Source organism: Rousettus aegyptiacus, unplaced genomic scaffold (genome assembly GCF_014176215.1).
Source record: "Rousettus aegyptiacus isolate mRouAeg1 unplaced genomic scaffold, mRouAeg1.p scaffold_m13_p_3, whole genome shotgun sequence".
NCBI lineage: Eukaryota > Metazoa > Chordata > Mammalia > Chiroptera > Pteropodidae > Rousettus > Rousettus aegyptiacus.
In genome coordinates this window covers 34707801-34730241 of record NW_023416306.1, presented here as the reverse complement: position 1 = coordinate 34730241, position 22441 = coordinate 34707801, and the positions used below count along the sequence as shown (strand labels likewise).

The 22441-nt window shown below is 35.9% G+C and overlaps 1 protein-coding gene across 2 annotated transcripts in view; it reads right to left on the bottom strand.

The window, feature by feature from the left end:
• Window positions 1–21181, bottom strand: part of UBQLN1 (ubiquilin 1) — a 35376-nt gene extending 14195 nt beyond the window's left edge. For both annotated transcript variants that reach the window (XM_016130347.2, XM_016130348.2), the window contains exons 1-4: window positions 20749–21181; window positions 6144–6295; window positions 4450–4565; window positions 467–729 (exon numbers count right to left, since the gene is read on the bottom strand). In XM_016130347.2, coding sequence (XP_015985833.1) covers window positions 467–729; window positions 4450–4565; window positions 6144–6295; window positions 20749–20928 — 711 coding nt within the window. In that variant the 5' untranslated portion in view covers window positions 20929–21181. The remainder of the gene's footprint in view (window positions 1–466; window positions 730–4449; window positions 4566–6143; window positions 6296–20748) is intronic.
• Between the last annotated feature and the right edge of the window lie 1260 nt (window positions 21182–22441).

Sequence of the window (22441 nt, the reverse complement as noted above, 5' to 3'; positions counted from 1 at the left end):
GGCCAATTAAAAAAAGGGGGGCACTGAAATACACATAAATTGCTTAGGCTATTAACTTCCACAGTTAAGTTTATAAAGTCCTCTAATTCTATGAATTATCAGTCTTCAATATTTAAATCAGAAAATTATTTTAAATAATTGCTATTGGATTTTATCTCAAAAAGCAAGCTAACATTTAAATAATAACAATAAAGAAGCACTTTTTTATAAGTGAATGCCAGTCTCCTGAACGGGGCTATTTCTTAAATCTACAAAATAACTGTTTAAAAAGATCTTCAAAATACAGCAGAAAATTCAAAGTTCAAATAGTCCAAATTAGTACTTTGTTGAGTCTTCCTGAACAAAAATTAGGATTTCCTTTTTCAGCACAGTCATACGTATAAACAAGTTCTTTTGGAATTAAAAAAAAAAAATTGAATAATATATAATTTTTTAGCTTAATAAACTGGAAGAACATTCCACATACTTGTCTCATAATATCTGGATTATTCAGCATATGACTAATTTCTGGATTTCTCTGTATCAACTGCTGCATTTGTGGATTGGCCATAATTAACTGTCTCATCAGGTCAGGATTTGAAAGCATGCTCTGGACAAAAGGATTCTCCATGATCTGGACCATCATTTCAGGATTAGACATAAGTTGCCGCTGCATCTGGCTTTGCAGTTCAGAGAAGTTGGTAGTATTCAAACCCAAGCTACTCAGACCTGCAAGTCCTCCAAGGCCACCTAAGACAATAAAGGGGAAAAAGACATAAATAAAAGTCAAAAATTTTATCATTAACATGTATGTGATAAAATGTAAAGATGCAAAAATATTAAGTGAATCAATAGTCCATTATAGAAAACTGTTTTAAAGCAAAAATAGAATTCCTATTACTTATATAAATACATGTATAATTTCTATAATTGAAATTAAGCCAAAAATTAGCCAATATTCACTCTAATATTTAGGTTTAATAAACCCACCAAATACATATTTCTTACGTGTGGTATAATACAAAAATATATAGCCATGTGCCACATTACTGATGTTTTGTATATGGACCTCATATATGATGTTGGTCCCTCCTATCACTACCAATCTCCAAGGAGAAGAGAAGGGACTAGAATTGAGCTCTATAAAATCTCTTGAGCAATGAGATTTAGAGAGCTTCTGCGTCGATGAACACATCTAGATGCTATGAGGGTGACATGTCCAGAGACGGCATGGAAGCTCTGCACTCTCCCCACCCATCTTGCTCTATGCTTCTCTCCATTTGACTAATTCTAAGTTTTATAATAAACTGGTAAACATAAGTGTATTCCTGAGTTTTGTGAGCCATTCTAACAAATTATCAAACCTGGGGAGGGGGTTGGGGAAACCCTCAATTTATAGCCTACTGGTCAGAAGCAGGGCAGCCTGGGACTTGGACTGTTATCTGAAGTGGGGGGCAGTCTTGGGAACTGAGCTCTTTAAATTATGGGATCTGACACTAACTCCAGGCAGGTAGTATCAGAACTGAACTACTGGACACCCAAGTAGTGCTGAAAAATTAGTTGGTGCCAGAGAAATACCCCCAGAATATACCAGCTAAAGGAAGAAAGAAATGAAAAATATGCACTGGCTTATACTTCTAACAATGTCTTTGCAGACGGATAGTTTAAGTTTAGCAATCCACCTATAAACTCTGCTTAAAGCAGAGCTGCTACCAATCAAGGAGAGAAAAAGCCAGGACATTACAATGGAATGAAATCATGGAGAAACTTCAAAGATCCAAGAGGATGATTAAGTGTTTATCTTAAAACATTTACTTCATAAAATTACATAACCAACCCAATGCACTTTTTATATATGACAGAGACATGTTGGGAATAAGGTAACAAGATACAAGAACTACACCCTCAGAACTCAAAAGCAGTAGAAAGACAAGAAAAACAAATGCAGAATAAGTACTTCAACAAGATAGTCGCAGGATATTATGGTAATAGAGTAGTACCTAAGTGGGATGGCTGCTTTCCCTAAAGATGACATTTAATGAGTCTGGAGAATAAGCTGGCAAGGAGAAGTAGGGATTGTGGGAGAAGATTTAATACTAGGCACAACAAAACAACAAACATATAAAAAATATAGAGATAAATATAAGTATAGATGTATTCTTCAAACTGTAAAAAATTAAGTATGACTGGAATGGCAGGTAGCAGTGCTCCCCAACATTCCATGTTTAGCCTTAAATTTCTTTTGGATTTAGACAGGCCCATGTGACTAGTTATGACCAAAGGACTGGAAGAAATGATAGGTGTCACTTCTGGCCAAACCATAGAAGGTCCAGCTTGAGACTTAGCTGTATCTCTTGCCATGTTCCAAGTAACACAGCTACAAGACAGCAGAATTCTGTTAGCTTGTGTCTTTGAACACTATGTAGACAGGGGCCTGTGAAAAGGATGTAGTATGAAGAAAAGCTTTAGGGCAAGAAATTAAGCTCTGTGGTAATGAGTCACTGAGTTTGAGTTTATCCATTATCACAAGATAGCCTATCCTGACTAATGTAGCTCCTGAGATGTAGTAAGAAATGAGGAGGGAGAGGTAGACAATGGCTAAAATCACAGTCTTACAAGACTTTAAGCAGAATAGTCACTCAAGATGTTCTTATTCTAACAGTAGTATGGAAATGACCCAGAACACACACTACAGATTTAAAAAAGTGAGGACCTGCATCAAGGGAATAGGAATGGGGTGGGAGAAAAAGAAATTTGGTGAGGAACAGGTAGTGGTCTGAGGGGCAAGCTGATGAGTATCTGCTTTCTGAGGAGACACATAATATAGTACTTAGAAAACATCAGGTAATATTGAAGAGAGCTGAAAACAAGGCATGGCATTCAGAAGTGACGTGGGTTGAGGTATGGATTTGAGAGTAACTAGGATACACAATAGGGATAAGGTCACTCATGAAAAATAGAGTAAAAGAGGGGAAGAAAAGACAATGCAGAACTGTGGGGAACAATACCAGCATACGTAAGAAAGAAAAGAGACCTATAAATGAGACAGGGAAAAAAAGGGTCAGAAAATTAACCAGAAAAAAAAAAAAAAAAACAGTATCAGGAGTTAAAGGAAGAAAATTTGAAGGAGACTGGTACGTATTAAGAAAAATTAATTCAAAATCTAAGAAGTGTCTGCTAAATGTGGCAAACTAGGAGGTCAAAGGTCACCTTATCTAGGGAATTTTCAGTTAAGTGATGGAACAAAAATTAGGGCAGAACAAACTTAGTGAAAGGAAAATACAGAGAATGTCTTTTCCAGGTAGCTGAAAAGGGAAGCAAATGAAAGATTCTGTGGCTTTTACACATGGGATAGACCTTAATATGAGAAGGCAGCAAAACGATAACCTGAATATATAGAGTAAATGGAGTAACTGATAGGAGGGGATGGGAATGAGGCTAAAGATTAAGGGATTAGGGAGCTATATGACCTCAGACAGATTAACTAAAAGCCTCACTAGGTTTTAATTTCTCTGCCTATAAAATGAGGAAGTGAGGAGATTTATACCTCGACAATATCTTACTTGGGTCTGAACACTACACAATTTCATCCTAATCTCTTCATATTGTTCATGCTAATAATTTTGCCATCTAAAACTTATCTTCCTAAACCAAAAGAGACACATATAATCCAAAATCATTTTTAAAAAAGCAGCAAACATTTTTTACAAAGGAAATGTGAGTTCATGCCATGTCCTTTATGTGCCATACTTGGCACAGATCTAAGTTAGTAAAGCTTTTTCTAAAAGTGATAAAAAGTATGATCCTTGATATATGAAAATTGTATGTATAAAAAAGTGTCATTTCAAGGTACTATACTTGTCAACTTAAGAACTGAAAGCAGCATTATACTTGTCAAGTTTAAAAACTGAAAGAAGCATTAAGCCATGTATCTACCTAGTTCGACCTTTGTTAGCATTAAAGTACCATTTTCCCCAACAAAACCTTCCACAGAACCTCAGTATATAAAACTGATGTAAGAAAAAAGTGGTTTTGCCTGGTGCAGGAAATCTTTCACCAGTGGGCTTGCTCCCGGGCCCCACCCTTTTTTATGTGTGCAGCACAATTAGAGAATCACTATTGTAGTTTAATCCCTTCAATTTACAAGTGAGAAAATTATATTAAGGGTCTTAGCTTATGATCAACAATTAGCTATCTTCCTTGGATTCGATTGTGTGATGGTTAGATTACACACACACACATATTCACTATTAAAAAGAAATATGTCATTTTGACCATTTAACAAATGTTTATGTAAGCTAACCAAACACATCTGTATTCCCAAAAATTTTGTTAATACCTACAATTATAGAAGTAAGCCATAAAAGTTTGTTGTTAAAATGACTTAATGTTTAACTGTCATTTTATCAAAATTACACAAAGAGAAAGGAAATTTTTCTTCAATCCCTATAAAAATAACTAGACACTTACCTAAGCCAAAAGGGTTGCTAGCGGCAGAACCAGATGTGGAGTTACCATTAGGAGCTGAAGATGCAGTAACATTGCTTCCACTGGTATTTGTTTGCTGGGCTGAATGATCCTGAGGCCTATGGGAAATAATTAAATCGTGGTGTAAGAAGTGGGCTTATTTTTAAAAGGATCTATGAAATTCTGATACCCAGAAATAAAGCATAAGCTTTCAGACCAACTAAAATTATCACAAATACCCTGAGATAACTAAGTATTAGGAACACAAATATAAATATAGTAAAATCTTACAAAAACAAAACTATACTTCAACTGTCCCACCTCATGTATATATAATGTACATAAATATTTTATTTAATCATACTGATTATGTGAGAGAGAGTGCGGTCACTCACAGAAGGGAATCAATGACCCATCACACCCAAAACCTTAACTATATAAAGCAATTTTTTATCTACCGCCTTCTAAGTTCTTGAGGGTTGGAGGCAGTTTTACTCAGACTCTTGAAATTGTTAAAAGTAAGATATAAAAAGAGAGTTCACCAAAAGAAGGCTGAGAAATCAATACAAGTAATTACTGGTTATTACTTAATACTAAGTAAAAAATTTTATTGGAAACCTCTCCTACCTGATACCAGTTAAGAGTTTTGAATCTCACTTACTGCTTCTTTCGCTGACTCTAAGATGTAAATTTTTTTCATTTTAACATATCTAAAATCAGGATGTCTTACAACTGCTGACAACCAGGCATTAGTTGTAGTCTATATAACGTCAACTGAGTAACTCAGTGCTTACCATATGAAGTGTATCCAGAAAGACTACATAATCTATTGGTACTAAAATGAAGTTATTGTGTATATAAAAAAGAAGCAGAAATAGGAAGAATGAATTTTATACTTGTGAAGCAAATATCTGCTATTGGGGAAAACCAGTATAAAAATTTGCAGAAAGAGTACCATTCAATGGCTTGAGAAAATACTACAGCATTCTTTTAAGAAATGCTGCACAACCAACTGCATTAAGAGTACAGTTTTATCCCATATGGAAAAATATGGACACAGATAACTTATGTCAAAAGGTGATTCAAAAGACTCAGACTCAAAGTTAAAGTGACAGGAAGACCTTAACCAATTTATTTCATTTATTTTCTTGTTATGTCTGCACAAGAGTTATATACCAACATATTCGAAAAACTCTAAAGGAATTCTTCCACTAAGTATAAAAATAAAAATTTTAAGTGAAAAGAAAATATGTCTACTTAATTGGGAGTTATTTATTCTTAATAATATACAAAATAAAAGTGCCTTTTAAAAACTGGTGGTGTCTTAACTTATTAAAATATGGTTATAGATTTGTGGTCTGCCAAAGAGACAGATAAGTTACTCCTGACCTTTTACCAAAAATCTCCCTAAAACAATAGGCATACCTAAAAACATATTAACTTGCTTGTTCTGTAATTCAAAAAATTTAGATCTAATAACAATACTGATGAACCTTCTAAAATAGGAATGTATAACTATTAGTATTACTGAATTACATTGGCATTTTAAAAATATTTGTTACAATAGCAACAAATGATTTTTAATCCATTTAAATATTAATGGCAGAGAAAGCCTTTAAAAGCAAAGATTTTTATTTTTAAAGAGAAATATAATCACTTACTTGTGGTTTAAAGCGATATGTCTTCTAAAAACATACCTGTTTTGCGTTTTAATAACAAGGTGAACAGTAAGTCCATCATGAATTCCATGCTGACTCAAAGTATCTTGATCTTTTAAAATTTTTCCAGCAAATATCAACACAAGTTGGTCGGTATGTGATTTGAAGCGTTTAGAAATTTCTTCTTTGAACTAAATTAGATAAAAATAAAATACATATGTATTACAGGAGTTTGCATAGCACCATCTAATCTAATTTCTAAAATAGATATCTCAAAGAAGCTATAGATATTGCAACAATTCAAACGATGCAAGATACAAAGATGCATCTTTTCTGTGTCAGTATCTTGATCTTAGTGGGAAGTATCACCACTTCATCTTCAACAGCAAAGTTTTTATTATAGGTACACAAATCCTATATTCAATCTTCTGCTTACGTCTAACAATTTATTTCTTTGCATCAATGGTACTAAATGTAGTTCAAGGCACATCTAGCTCCTACCAAATTTACAATAACCAAATCTCAGATTTCTATTTCCAGTCCTGTTCCTTTCTAATTGAATGCGTGTATATATGTATGTACACACACACATATGTATATACACATTAGCCTATAAATATACAGCATACAGCTGAATATGTATTCTTGGCCTATTATATTGATTTTCTTCCTCACTTCTTTCATTCAACATTTATCAGCAAGTAGGATTAGGAAGATGCAAAAACATGAAACAAAAATCTTTCCCAGAAGGAGAACAAGCCAATGAAAGAGTCAATCAGTAAACCACAAAGGGTAGTTTGAGAAAGTTTTCCAGTAAAAACTAAAGATAGATTAGGAAGCAGCCAGGGAAACCTGAAGAAAAGCATAAGAGAATAACATGCGAAACCAGACAAAACAAAAGAACATCATACTATCAGGAGAAGCTTACTTACTCTATGCTAAGTGTTTCAAGTGTTTCTCAAACCTTTATCAAAAATCACCTATATGCTTAGCCTTTACTCCCACTGTCCAAATCAGGAAACCTCAGGGCGGGCCAAAGAATCTACATTAATAGACTACCTTAGGGGATCAGTCCAAATTCAGAAAAGAATCACATCTTAAACCATTTTATACATGCATTATAGAAGTGAGAGTCACAGTAAGTAGAAAGACATATTAAATGATATCTGAGATTTTATAAAATCTGTGGGAGTGGGGAAGGGGATGTATAGGGGAACATAAAACAAGATAGGCCACATGTCAATCATTGCTGAAAATGAGATGTACGAAAGTTCATTACACTTTACCTTTGTGTATGAATAAAGTTTTCCGTAATCGAGTTACAACAGTCAATGTAAGTAACTGTTTTGTTATAAAAAATCATAAAGATAATGCAAAAAATCATAAAGATAATATTACTGCAGTAAATATTTTGAAGCTTTTCCAACTCAACTTTTCTTCCTTTATCTGAAATTATGATAGATAACCCCCTGTATCTAAGATAAGCAACATCCAAGTAACTAAATAAATCTTCCCAGAACACCATTTGCATAACATTCCATATAGAGAAACACATCAATCATAATTTAACCATTCTATTATCTGACATCTCATTTCTCCCTTTGGTAGCTATTAGAAGTATTAATAATATAATGAGAACACACAGTTTTGTAAAGTTTAAATGAGAATGTACATAAAATGCAAGCATCAGGCACACAAATGGTGGTCAATAAATACTACCTACTACTATGCCAACTCTCTTAATCCTCAATAACATGAAGAAGATGGTTTTTAATCCTATTTCTGATACTGAAACAAAGAAGTTCAATATGTCCCTCTTCTCTCACAGTGACACAACTAATAAACTGCTGGTAGGATTCAAACCTAGGTCTGATCTACCCAAATTGACTAGTCTAGTTCATGTGTAAAATGAGAGTAATCTAGATGTGTTTCTTAACATTAAACTAAAAAATCCTTTCCAGAATCCTTGATATCCCTCATATGTCATATAACATAACACTCAGCATAATGTCTTCAATGTTCATCCATGTTGTAGTATCAAGACATCATTCCTTCTTATGGTTAAATAATCCATTGTGTGGATATACACAATATTGTGTTTATGCATTCATCCATTGACAAGCAGACATCTGGGTTGTTTCCATCTTTGGGCTACTGTGAATAATACTGCTATAAACATTCCTGTACAAGTTTTTATGTGGACATATGTTTTCATTTCTCTCAGGTATATATGCAGATGTGGAACTGTTGGATCATATGTTAACTCTTGGTTTAACAGGTTCAAGAACCACCAGTGTTATTCTAAGTGGCTGTACCATTGTACAGCGCCACCAGCAGCATATTAAATTCAATCTCTCCACATACTCATCAATACTTGTTATCATCTGACATTATTGCCATTCTAGTGAGTGTGAAATGGTTTTGATTTACAGTCCCCCAACAGTTAATGATGTTGAACATCTTTTCATGTGCTTATGTGTATTTCTTCTTCGGGGAACTGTTGTTTGTTCAGATCTTTTTCCCCATTTTTCATTTGGGTTATTTATTTTCATTACTGAGTTGTAAAAATTCCTTATCTAACGTTCTTGATACAAGTCTATTACTGACATGATTTGCAAAAAGAAATGTTTTAAGGCTAAACTCAGACAACAGGACAAATTGAGACCTTTTAGTCTCAACTGGAACAAAACTTTGAAGCTGGACATGAGATGGACACATGGTCAATCAATTTAGCAGACCCAAGAGAACTGAATCCTAAACTGGCAATGCAGAAAGCTAAAAGCTAATTCGATCCCCAGAATCTGCAAAATTCCTGTAAGACTCAATACTGGTAAGGGGATGAGAAGTGCCTAAGGAGGATTATTTGAAAGTCTAAGAAGGAAACACATCCTCACTGGACACTAAACAACCAACTGATTCTCTACAAACCCAACAAACAACTACGGGCCTTTTTTTCCTCTCTGAAAAGGGAACAGGAGATCTTACTAAAGAACACACCAAGCACATTGAAAGAAGGAGAAAATACTAAAAACAGAAAATTAAATAAACACAGACCTACTAGATGCTGAGCCTTTCCCCTGCTTCACACCATACCAATCAAACAGAATTCTGGCAGCTGGGCTTTCAACATCTAGGTAGAAGATTATAATATACAGTGTCCCAAGAAGAATATAACCAGCCTAAAAGAAAAAGATATGGGATGTTTAAGAGCTTTCCCCAATCAGTCACCCTAGAGCAGTGGTTCCCAACAGGGGTGGGCGCCTCCATCCACCCCAGGGAGTCTTTGCCAATGTCTAAAAGACATTTCTGATTGTCACGATAGGGGTGAGTACCACTGGCATCTGCTAGGCAGACCAAAAATGCTGCTAAACATCCTACAATGCATGTGACAGCCCCAACAATGAAGAATTATCCAACTCAAAATGTCAAGGCGAGATTGAGAAAGCTGTACTTCTCAAAATGCTGTCTCCAGATGAGCGACATTCACCATTACTAGGTTAACGTGGTAGAAATGCAAATTCTCAGGCCCTACCCCGGATCAACCAAATCAGACACTCTAGTGATGGGGGCCAGCAATCTATGGTTTAATAAACTTCCCTGAGTGATTCTGATACACACTAAAACTTAGAACCTTTAGGTCTAAGGCCTGCTCTAGGTCTAACAACAATTTTTTTAAATGTAGGTGATAAAGGAACAGAAGTGATATCAAAAGGGTACAAGAACAAAATACAAAAGAAGAAAAGTGTCCTCAACAAATAAATTACTAAGGAGGAAAAAAGCCAAGTGAAACCTGTAGAAGAAATGAAACTTTTTCAAGTACAAGTGGAACACTCACTAAAACAGACCATAAACTGGGTCATAAAGCAAACCTTCGAAACTTGAAATAACTGAAGTCAGATAAGTATATTCTCTAGCAATAATGGAATTAAGCTAGAAATCAGTAACAAAAGTTAACTCAAAAATCCCCAAGTTAAACAAGTACTTCTAAATAAATAATGAGTCAAAGGGGACATCTTGGGGAGAAATCAAAAAATATATTCAAATGAACGAAAACAAAGCTACAATATTCAAAATTTGAGAGATGAAGCTAAAACAATGCCTAGGGAAATTCATGGCATTAAAGGTTTATTTATATTTAAGAAGGAAGGTCGAAAATCAGTAATCTAAGTTTTAGTCTTTAGAAACTAGAAAAAGAACAAATGAAACCCAAACAAGGAATTAAAAATAAGCACAAGTCAACAGAATAAAAACAGAAAAACACACAAAAAAATCTTTTAAAATATCAGTAAAACTGATAAACTGCCACCTAGTTTGACCAAGAAAAAACACAGAAGACATTGATTACTATCAGGAACAGAAGGGAATGACTACAGACCTCATAAACATGAAAAGGATAAGGGAAACTAACACAAATATTAGACAACTTTGAGTGAAATGGATAATTCCTTGAAAGATTGAAGCTATGAGAAATTATTCAATCTCTTCTGAAAGAAGAGGGAACACTTCTCAATTCATTTCATGAGGCCAATATTACCCTGATATGAAGTACAAGAAAACTACTGACCAACGCCCTTCATGAACAGAGATGCTGAAATACTCCAAATACTAGTAAATCAAATCCATAAGTATAGAAACAAGAATAAGTCTTAATGACCAAGTGGGCTTTATCCTGAGAGTGTGAAGCTAAGTCACCACTGAAAATTAATCAATGTAATTCATTTATATTAACAGATAACAGAAAAGCCACTTTTATCAATAAATAATAAACATTCATTCATGACAAAATTCTAAGTAAATTAGGAATAAAAGGGAACTACTTAGACTTGAGAAAGTGCATCCACAAAATATCTACTGTAAATATCAAACTTAATGGCGAACACTGAATGCTTTTCCTCAGGAACAAAAGCAGGGATGTTTACTCTCGCCACTCTATTTAACACCATACTTCAAGTCCTAGCCAATGCACCAAGGGGGGATGGGGTGGTGGTTAGGGATACTTAATTTAAAAGAAGAAAAAAGAAACAAGAAATTTATCAATTCTTTTCAATGTATTAACCTCATTTGCATCCCACTTAAAAAATCTTTCAAGAGAATGAGAAGACAAGGTAGAATGGAAGAAAATAAATTTATAAGATACATCTGATAAAGGACTGCTATCCAAAATGTACAAAGAACTCATTAAAACTCAACAATAAGACACTGAACAACCCGATTTAAAAATGAGCAAAAAATTTTGACAACTCACCAAAAAAGATATGCAGATGGCAGATTAAGCATATGTGGAGTACAAAATGCTCTACCTCATATGCCACTAGGGGACTGCTAATTAAAATGAGGTACCACTATACACCTATTAGAATAGCCAATTTAAAATATGCACAATAAAAAAAAATAATAAAATAAAATATGCACAACACCAAATGCTGGCAAGGATGTGGAGCAACAGGAGCTTTCATTCGTTGTTGATGGGAATGCAAAATGGTATGGCAACTTTGGGAAGATATTTTGACAGTTTATTACAAAACTAAACATATTCTTCCCATCTGATAAGCAACTACACTCCTTGTTATTATTTACCCATAAGAATTAAAATTTTATGTCCGCAAAGAAACCTGAACAGAGATTATAGCCATTTTATTCATTAATTGTCCAAACTTGGAAGCAACTGAGATGTTTCTTAGTAACTGAATGGATGGCATATTCAGACAGTGGAATATTATTTAGTGCTAAAAAGAAATGTTATCAAACCATGAAAAGACATGGAAGAATCTTAAATGTGTATTACTAAGTCAAAGAAGCCAACCTGAAAAGGCTACCTACTGTATGTTTCCAACTGCACGGCATTCTAGAAAAAGCAAAACTATGTACAGTAAAATGATCAGTGATTGCCAAGGGTTAGGGAAGGAGGGATGACTGGATTTTGTGAAATGATGATGTATCAACATAGGTCCATCAACTGCAACAAATGTACCGTTCTAGGGCGGGATATAGGGTGGGTAGTTGATGGTGGAGAAAAGCTGAAGGAATGGGAACTCTACTTCCCCTCAAACTGCTGTGAATCTAAAACTGCTCTAAAAAAGTAAGTATTTTTTAAAGAATATATAATAATAAACCGTATCATGCTAAAAAAAAATCATTTTGAGACTGGGGAAATTCTCAACTGTTGAATTAAGAAATTATTAATCTGTAAAGCAAGATAATGTAGTTTTTTATATAAAAAAAAGTCTTGTCTTTTAGAAAGACATGCTTAAATATTAAGGGAGGAAATAATATAATGCATGAGATAAAATAATAGAGAAAAGGGAGGAGCCTTAAGAGAAAGTATATCTGAAGCAATGTCTGCTTGGTATTGTGAGAAACTCCACCCCAATACGTTGGATTTGGGTCCAGGAAACTTATAGACAAACCAAAGTCCTGACAGACCTGTAAGAAATCCCCTTCTCTCACAGAATTATAGCACTGTTGGAAATTATCACTGATACTTGGTTCTGAAGAGTGCCTAATGCAAATTCAAGCTGGAGTTTATAGCTCTTAATGGTGAAAACTGGAAAGCATTATATTAAAGATGGTGATAGGATATAGCTCTATTAGTACTGTATAAAGAAAAATTGTATGATATGACTACCAATTTTAATTTAGTTCTTATAAATCTTCAATTTTAAACTTACATATTGAGCTACTCCCAAATAGAAGGCTAAAGTAAAACTGATTTATTCTGAGTAAATTATCCAAAGCCTGAAACTAGGAAAACCCAAGAAACTAACAGCTCTAAACACAGCTGCTAGCCACTCGAGTTGAAACAAAAGTGAATAAATCTTAATTTTAATTATACTTTATCAAGTAGATATGGTTTACTTTTCTGAATAAGCTGTATTTTAGCAAAGGTTAATCGAAATATGATCAATTTAAACAATGTCATGTTTTTGTAGGAGGGCCAAAAATTCTGCTCATATCTCAGGTATCCTTAAATGTCTATTCTGCATCCTAAAAAAGTGTAGAGGGAAATAGTTTATAACTTCAAAATTTCTAATAATTTTCTCTAACATCTGAACTTTACAACTATATTTTATCTTCTACACTTTTATTGAATACATTAAGAAAATATTAGAAGCCAAGTAGTATTGACATGGAAAAAAACTGAATTAACAATCTTAAAAATTCTCAGAGCTGCTTTAGACAGAGGCAATTCACAGACAATAATCTAATGAAGCAGATACATCAGTTAAAAATGTTGCCAGTAGGCTCAGTGTTTAGAGTAAAGCACCTGGCCCCAAAGTCAGATCTCTCAAATTCCAAGGTTCACATTCTCTCCAAAGTGACACATTTCAATACTTAACTATTATGCCAGCATGCTTTTCCCCCTTTCTTGAAATATTAAAAAATATATACATAGTCAATAAACAATAGTGGAAGAAGTTAGTTCTACATATGCCAATATGGAAAGACCACAAAGATATAAGGAAAATGAAAGCAAGGTAAAGAAAAGTGTGGGTAATGATCCCATCCGCTTAACAGGAACAAATAGAAAACTATATACAAGTATAGAGACAGACATTTTTCTAGAAAAAATCATAGATAAACTTACATTATATTTGGGTGGGCACACTTTTTATTTCATATTTTTATACATTATTCAAATTTTCTAATCTTAAAATAACAGTATGCATGCTGTATTACATTTTTCTTTGCATTCTATATTGCTAAAAATTAGTAATAGCCACTGGAGAGAGTTTTAAAGGCTAAAAAATATTTAACAAAAACCACAGGGAAAAAACTATACACAGAATAGAAATCTGCATAGATTTCTGTAAATCTATTCTGTATAGATTTACTGCTAAACCAGTAAACCAAACTATACACAAGAATAGAAATCTGTATAGATTTCTGTAAATCTATTCTGTATAGATTTACTGCTAAACCAGTAAACCAAAAGGTCTATGCTGTCATACTTAGAGGACATCAAACTAATTCATAATGGCATAAGTTTACCTGGAAGAACCATAGTTCAGATATTTTGGTAATGAAAATATTTTCCCAAATAGAGCCACATAGATATATATGTTATTCATACCTATAATGAACTTTTTGTATGTTAACCCAATACCTTTAGTCTCTAAAAAAAACCTCCCAACCTTAATTTAATGGGTTTTCTTTTTTTATCCTGGAAGTTGCTTGCATGGAAAAACCGAAATAATGCTATTACACACTTAATTACACAAAGAATAAATATTGCATTTTTCTCAGTAAATCACAATGTTAAAATATTTCAAAATAAGTACAGAATATTGTAAAATAAACCTTTAAAACACTATTTGTTCATTCACTCAATAAATACTTGCATTATTCTGCATGTGCCAAATACAGTGCTAGGCACTATGAAATTAAGAGGTCAGCAAAACAGCTCCTACCCTTATAAATTCTTACAGTATGAGGTGGGGAGATGAAGTTCATATAATAACAAAATGGTAAGAGACAATAATTGTTGACCTATTTAGATTGGTGAGTTCAATTACCCTTCAATGAACAAACATTTAAATAACTTTAAAGGCTAAAAAGCCAGCCAGAAAAAAGTCAGGGCAGCCTGTAGCAGTGGTTAGGTGTGAGCTCAAAAGTTAGTCTGGATTTGAATCCACTATTTAATAGGTGTATGAATTTGATATTAATGTGTTTCTTCATTTTTTAAAAAATGGATACTAACAGTATTTTCATCATAAAGTTGTAAAACTTTATTTAAAAAAAAAGATAATACATTATGCCTCAATAAGCCTGGAATATAAATACTAGCTATTGTTATTGCCATTAGCAGCATCTGCAAAGGCCCAGAGGGGGAAAGAGCTAGTGAGTGGTATTTGAGGGGAGAAACATATAAATGGCTGGAATGCAGTGACCAAAAGGGGAGAGATAAGTAAGGAGCAAAATATGGTCTATTAACTATGTTAATTCAGTAGTCCTGGCATATGTGGCAACTGAGCACTTAAAATGTGCCTAGTCCAAATCGAGATGTGCTGTAAAATACACATGGGATTTTGAGAAATTAGTATAAAAAGACAAAACATCTTAATTTTTAAATATCAATTATATGTTGAAGTGATTACTGGATTAAAATATTTTTTAAAATTTTACAATAGCCAAAGTGGTAGAAGCAACCTACGTGGCCATCAACAGATAAATGTATAAACAAAATGGAATATATACATACAATGGAATATCATTTAGCCTTAAAAAGAAAGGAAATTCTGACACATGCATACAACATAGATGAACCCTGAGGACATCACATACTAAGTGAAATAAGGCAATTACAAAAGGACAAATACACATGATTCGACTTTTATGAGATACCTAGGAGTCATTCACAGAGACAGAACGTTAGAACTGTTGTTGCCAGGGGAGGAGAGAGTTACTGTTTAATAGATACAGGGTTTCAGTTTTGCAAGATGAAAAGAGTTCTGTAGATGGATGGTGGTGATGGTGATGGCTGCATAACAACGTGAATGTATTTAAATGTCAATGAACTGTACACTTAAAAATGGTTAGGATGGTAAATTTTATGTTACATGTATTTTACCACAATAAAAAATTCATCTCACTTAAAAATTTTTAAAGTGGCTATGAGCAAACTGAAATCACATATATGGCTTGCATTATATTTCTATTGGAGAGCACTGTAATTAAGTCACAGTAAAATTTTCCAATGAGAAGGGTTTTTGAAGAATGGTGTGACAAGATCTAGAACAGTAAGTCCTAACCGCCAAAGGCAGGGGTCAGCAAACTTTCTATAAAGGGCTACATCTAAATATTTGCAGCTCTGGGGTCACATGGTCTGTTCTGAAAGCAGCCGTAGATAATGCATAAGTAAATGGGACAAATATGCTATGTCCACTTACTTATGTACGATCATAAGTAAAACATGAATATGCAGTGTTTGCTAACCCCTGCCTTAAAATATCTACCAAAAGGAATGGCTCCTACTGGCTCAGACTGCTAAATTTTCAGGAATTTTGTGTGCCAGTTTAATATTGGTAGTTTAAAATCTGCCATGGTGAGAGTACTTACACCAAAGAAATCAGCAAACACTACAAATCGGTGTTTTTCTTGAGGAACTGAAACATTTACCAGCACGCCACTGACTACATACATGTAAAGAATTAACTTCTCTCTTATACACTTAAAATTAGACTTGTAAACCACCTCTGAGAAAAATGAAGTCATTTAAATCATTTTATGTTCTATGGTTTACAGGAAGGTTCCCAAAGAAGAAAGTATGTTCTAGAAGAATTATGTTCCAGTATCCAGAAGCAAGAGTGAATGTCCTGAGGCAGTCAAGAGTTGTGCTTGGAAAGTGGTGAACTAAGGGGAGAGCAGTTCAAAACTATACTGAAAGGAAGGCAAAAAGCCACGAAATTATGTATATACTGCACTCAGCAAAATCTCAACAATTGGCGTTATTATTAAATACATATTTTGTGCATAACGGTGTAGATTCATTTGTTAATATTTACTGAGCCCATACTATGTACTAGGCTCTAGTAACAACGGTGAGCAATTACAGATCCTCTCTAGCATAATAAATAAGCATTAATCAAATAATCACATAAATACAGAATTTAAATAGTGATTACTTATGACAAAAACAGAGTACTATGAGAAAATACAACAGGGGAATCCCAATCTAGTCTGGACAATCAGGGATAGTTCTTTGAGGAAGTTACCTCTGCACTGAGATTTAAGGGATAATGGAATGGGCAAGGAGTGGGAGGTATTCCAGGTAGCAATAACAAACTGCCCAAGTCCTATAGCAGAAGAAAAAAAAAAGTCATAACAGGTCGAGAAACTAAAAAGTCAGCAAGGCAGGAGCCAAGTAACCAAGGAGGAAAGAAGATATCAGGCTGGAACCGTATCACACAGGGCCTCACAAGCCACATTAGTCTAAGATCAATGGGGAGCCATTAGTTTTACCTAGTGGGTAGCAAGACCTGATTCACATTTTTCAGAGATTATTCCAGGAATGAATGGGAGGAGGGGTACAGAAAAGTGTAGAGATTGACCAGTAGACTATTATAGTTTCATGGCCTTTTAATTAATCTATTAATACTCCACTGCAGCAATTTTTGGTCTCAGGACACCAGTCATTCATAAATTTGAAATCCCATTGAGTTTTTGTTTATATAGGTTACAGCTACTGGTATAGCTACATTAGAAATTAAAACTAAGAAATCTTTTAAAATACTCATTTTAAAATAACTCAAATAAATGACATTCTTTTGAAAAATAATTATTTTTTCAATGTGAAGAGCAATGTTTAAATCTGTCCAAATAATCTGAATTTTCACACCTGTTGTGATATCCTACATCTTACAGCTTCTGGAAAAGTGTGTTGTACATTTCTGAGAATTAGATTTAAAAAACACAAATAGCTCAGAATTATTATGAAAATGGTTTTGATCTCATGGCCCTCCTAAAAGGGTCTTAAGCACCCAAACCACATTGAGAACTGCTGCTTGAGTAATAGAAAGCAAAGCAATCACAGTGAGATATCACTTCACAGCAACTAGGAAGGATATAACCAAAGACAGACAATAACAAGTGTTGTGGGCAATGTGGAGTAACTGGAATTCTCATGCACTGCTGGTGGGGACAGAAAATGTACAGCTGCTTTGGAAAATAGTTTGGCAATTCCTCAAAAGGTTAAACATAGAGCTACCACTTGACCCCGTAATTCCAGTCATAGGTATACAAATTATGAAAACATACGTCCACACAAAAACTTGTATGAGTATTCAGAGGCATTATTCATAATCGTCAAAAAGTAAAAACCCAAATGTCCATCAGAACATATTCATATAACTATTTCAGTAAAATGTATTAAAAGAAATTATATTACATAGGAACACTTACTGAAAGAGATTTTAAATTACAGAAAATGAGATCTGCCTGATAGAAAATTTAAGCCTTCGATATTATCCTTTTTGTAGGTCTCTTGCTTTTCCTCTTTACTTCCAACATTATAAAAGAATTTTCAGGATCAACTATTTCCCAATTTTTTACTAAACATTTTAGGGGGTTCTCAATGTCATTAAATGTTTTAACAACAAATTTGAATCTTCAGCAAATAATTGACAAATTTGAATCTTTAGCAAATAATTTACATCTATCAAATCATTTAAGTAGATTATAATTAGAATACGACAGATTGTTTTTCTTGTGCTTCAAGTAGAATTTTACAAATCATCTGAAATCTGCTTTTCTTATGCTTGCATATTTTCCTGTATGTGCGTCCCTTAACAGAGCCCATAGATAGTTCAACTTGTCGTCAGGTTCTTAGTGCAGTGGTGAGCTACAATTTTTATCATGTTTTCTGCTTCAACAGAAAGCATTTATTAAAATAAAAATTCAATTGTCATCAGAAAAAGTTGCTTCGCAAAGGCCTTAATTTTATCTATTAAGATTTTACTTTGGTTACGCAGGAGTAAAATTAAAACTCCCCAAAATTTTCAAATTCTAATCTTACCATCACAAAAAGTTGAAAAAAAAATATCTGATATATCATCATAAATTGACCTAAATGAAAATTTTTATTTATAAAATATTCAATCTTTATCTAATCTTTTACAGTAAAATGCTCACGACAATCAAAACAGGAGACTTGAACTAGGACTCCTAGAAAGAAGACCGAAAGTCTTCAAAAGTTAATGTCTACTACACACCCACTAGTATAGTTAAAGCAAGAGAATAACACTATCAAGTGTTAGCAGGAATGTAGAGAAACAGGAACTCCCATGCACTGTAGGGTGGGATTATAAAATAATGCAAACATAGTTTCTTGTAAAACATACAGCTACCATATGATCCAGTCATTCCACTTCTAAGTATTTAACATGAGAGAGGAAAAAAAAAAAAAAAAGACTTGTACAAGAACGTTCATAGTGACTAACTGGAAACTTCCCAGGAGACCTCAACAAAAAAAAAAAATGAATAAATTATGGTATATTCATACAATGGAAAACAACACAGCAATAAAAAAGAAACTACTGATACAAGAATAAATCTCAAAAACATCATGCTAAGTGAAACAAAGCCTTACATTCTATACAACCCCACTTATGTGAAGTTCTAGAGAAAGCAAAATCAAACCATGCTGAAAAAAATCCTAACAGTGGTTGACGGAGGGGAGCGACTGAACTAACTTTCTAGTTAATTATAAAGCTCTAAACGGGAGTTTTGTAGAAATTCAAAGAATTGTAACCATGTACATTTTTCATTGCATGTCAAACTTATCTAAAAAGAAAAAAGTTCAAAAAAAAAAAAAGAACTCAGGTTAATGATATGAACACTGCCTACGTGTTTTTTAAGGGTAACACGAACTGATATTTGCAACTTTGAAATAAAAAAATATAATGGACTAATAAATGATTGTGTGAGAGCAAATACAGCAAAATGCTAATTTTACGTAATGACACATGGGTGTTGTAAAATATAAAAATGTTAAGGAGAATTTTCATAGGAAAATTGAGACAAAAAAATAAGTTGATTTAGTAGGTAGTAAAGTTTCTCTCACTTGATGCTACAAGATCTACTTAATGCTTCACAAAACACACCACCTTTTGGAACTATATAAACCAAAACCCCATCATTTACTATCCATGGGGAAACAGAGGTACATTTCAGGGTTTGTGTTTCCTCATAAACTCTTCACATTGTTTGGGATCGTCAGAAATCAATTCGATAATTATGGAAAAGTCTGGGACGTAGTCAACAATAGACTTAAACAATTTAATTCTTCAAGGTTTCTAATTAACTATAAAATGTGTGTTCCTTAACAAATTTTAGATTATAAATTATTTAGTATATTCTCCATTAACTCCAGATTTGTTCTTTTACTCGACTGCAACCGCTAGTATCTGAATAACGTCCCTCTAAAATCAAACAAAAACCTACCCAAACGACTGGCATCTAAGAGATGATAGACCAAAAACAGCAAGTTATCAATGAAAGTCATCCATATTTTCCCGTAAGCCCAATACTATTACCTAAGATGTGGCTAAAAGCAATTTCTACGTCATAGTTAATCTTAAAAAAAAAAAATTTTAAGGATGGTAAAGATTTCAGCAGTCAACACGCACGTGCTCCTCACCGCAAAATCTACCTTAACCCGCAGGCAGGCAAAACAATGAGAGCCCTCCGCCACCCCCCCCCCCCACCTCAACCCATTTTTTATTCAAGAGACAAAACCGCAGACTAGGCTAAAGCGAACCCTCGCCCCAGCCCAGCCTCCACCCCGCCCAGAGCTAAGCGGAGGGTCCCAGTCCTTTGTGCGGAGCAGCAGGGAGGCGGCTGGGGGCGGGGAGCTGGGAAAGGAGGCTGAGGGTCTGTGGACGCCAGAGCAAGGAGGCGGCGCGGAGGGAAGCGGTATCGGCGCGTCCCACAAACAGGCCGCGCGGCCCCGCCACAAACCTCTGTGGTATCCCAAGGAGCTAACCCACGAACTTGAGCGCGATCTAATTTGGGATGAGCCTCGAGAGAATGGCCGAGAGCAACTCCGGGGACGACCCCCTTCCAGGCTTTTGCAAAGCCGTCTCCTCCCGCTGCGGACGGACGTCCTGCCGCCGCCCCCACCCGGGCCCGAGCACAGGGCGGCCCTCACCTGCTGGACGGAGCTATTCTCGGGCACAGCGAACTCCTCTTTCTCCTTCGGGGTCTTCACGGTGACTTTCATGATCTTAGGCTCCGCAGAGGCAGCGGCCGCGGGGGCGCCCGCGCCTTCGGTTGCGGCGGCGCTGTCCTGGGAGCTCGGAGGGCCACCGCTTTCACCACTATCGGCCATGGCGGCGGCGGTGACTCAGTAGGGAGCAGACGAGCGAGGGGGAGCCAGGAGACGCCACAGCCCGCTGGCCCAGGCAACAGAGAATGCAGGACGCGCCGCCTCAGCGGCAACGGGCGCAGTGCCGCCCTGGCGGGCGAGGGGCTGCGGAGCTGGGTGTGGGCTCCGGCGCAGGCCCAGGTCGGGCGCTCGGCAGCCGCCGTGTGTTCAGACGGCACTCGGTCGCAGCGACATCCGCAGCCGCCGCCGCTTCCTCCTCCCCACCCCTCCCCCCACGTCCCTCCGCCGGCGCCGCGCGGGGCACGCCGGGTAACGCGGCTGGCGGCGTCGCCGAGTCATGCCTGGCGGGCGCCGCTTCCAGCTTTGGGTGCTTTGTTCACCCTCTCCTGTTCCATGGCTCAGAGTGTAGGCGCGGCCGGAGTGAAGGACTAAAAACAGAGTGGGGCAGGAGAGATCAATTCATTTTCCACTCCTTACACCAAAAGGATTCGCGCGTTCCGGGAGGTACTGTCACGGCGCACGGGGATGACGTTACGGTTAGCGAAATTACTAGAAGGGAGGGCTCGACCACTGGGCTCAGCGGCCGCGCCTGCGCGCTGGTAGTCCGTGTAGTTTTCCCCACCCCTTTACGTCATGCACCGCGCCGCGGCGCTCGCCTGGCCTGGCCGCCTTTGAGGTCTGTAATAAATGCTTGAGAAGTGTTTTGTTATTTTAATTTGCTTAATTTTTGACTACGTGGAAGATTTCAAATGCTGCCCTGTGCGTGGGAGTTGGAAGCTAAGTTTCTGGAGGAAAGATTACCATAACGAAAGGAAAATGAAGATGTCTGTAACCAACCTTCGCAATCCGGTGGAGTCATTGCGCGATGGCCAGGGCTTCCGGCCCTCGGGTCATCCAGGTGTGCTCAGTGATCAAGCCACCTCTGTTGACTGTTGCGTCCGCTCCCGCTATGACAGCCCTGTGCGATCCCTGAGAGTTTTCTGTAAACACTGTCCCCCAAAATGGGGCAGAAACAGTACCCACCCAACTGGGACAGTTTAATGTAGCTTAGATGTCTCATTTTCTATTCTATCAAATTAAGTTACTGCTCTATTTCAGAATTTTGGTAGCATTAAAGGTAATTATTCAAAAATTACTTTTAATGTAATTTAGGGACAAAAAGGAGAAGTTATTTTCCCCTTGAGAATTCTAAATTTAAAATGACCTGATTGTTAGTCTTTAAAGAAGACTTTCAAGGAATATACAACCCAAGACATTAACTTTAGTAATCAGTGTTACACAAACGTAAACCCTGACAACCCACTGTGATCTGAATATTCAAAGATACATTGTATATCTTTTTTAAACTATCCAGCTCTTCTGGGGAAAATACTGTGGAATGAAGATTGCTTTTGAGTAGTCCCTTTGGAATCTGGGCCTAAGTATAAATAGCAATATAGTCATCAGATATTAGCTAAATTTATGGCAGCATTGCTCAATAACACAGAAATTACACAAGGCTGCTAAAGGATAACTA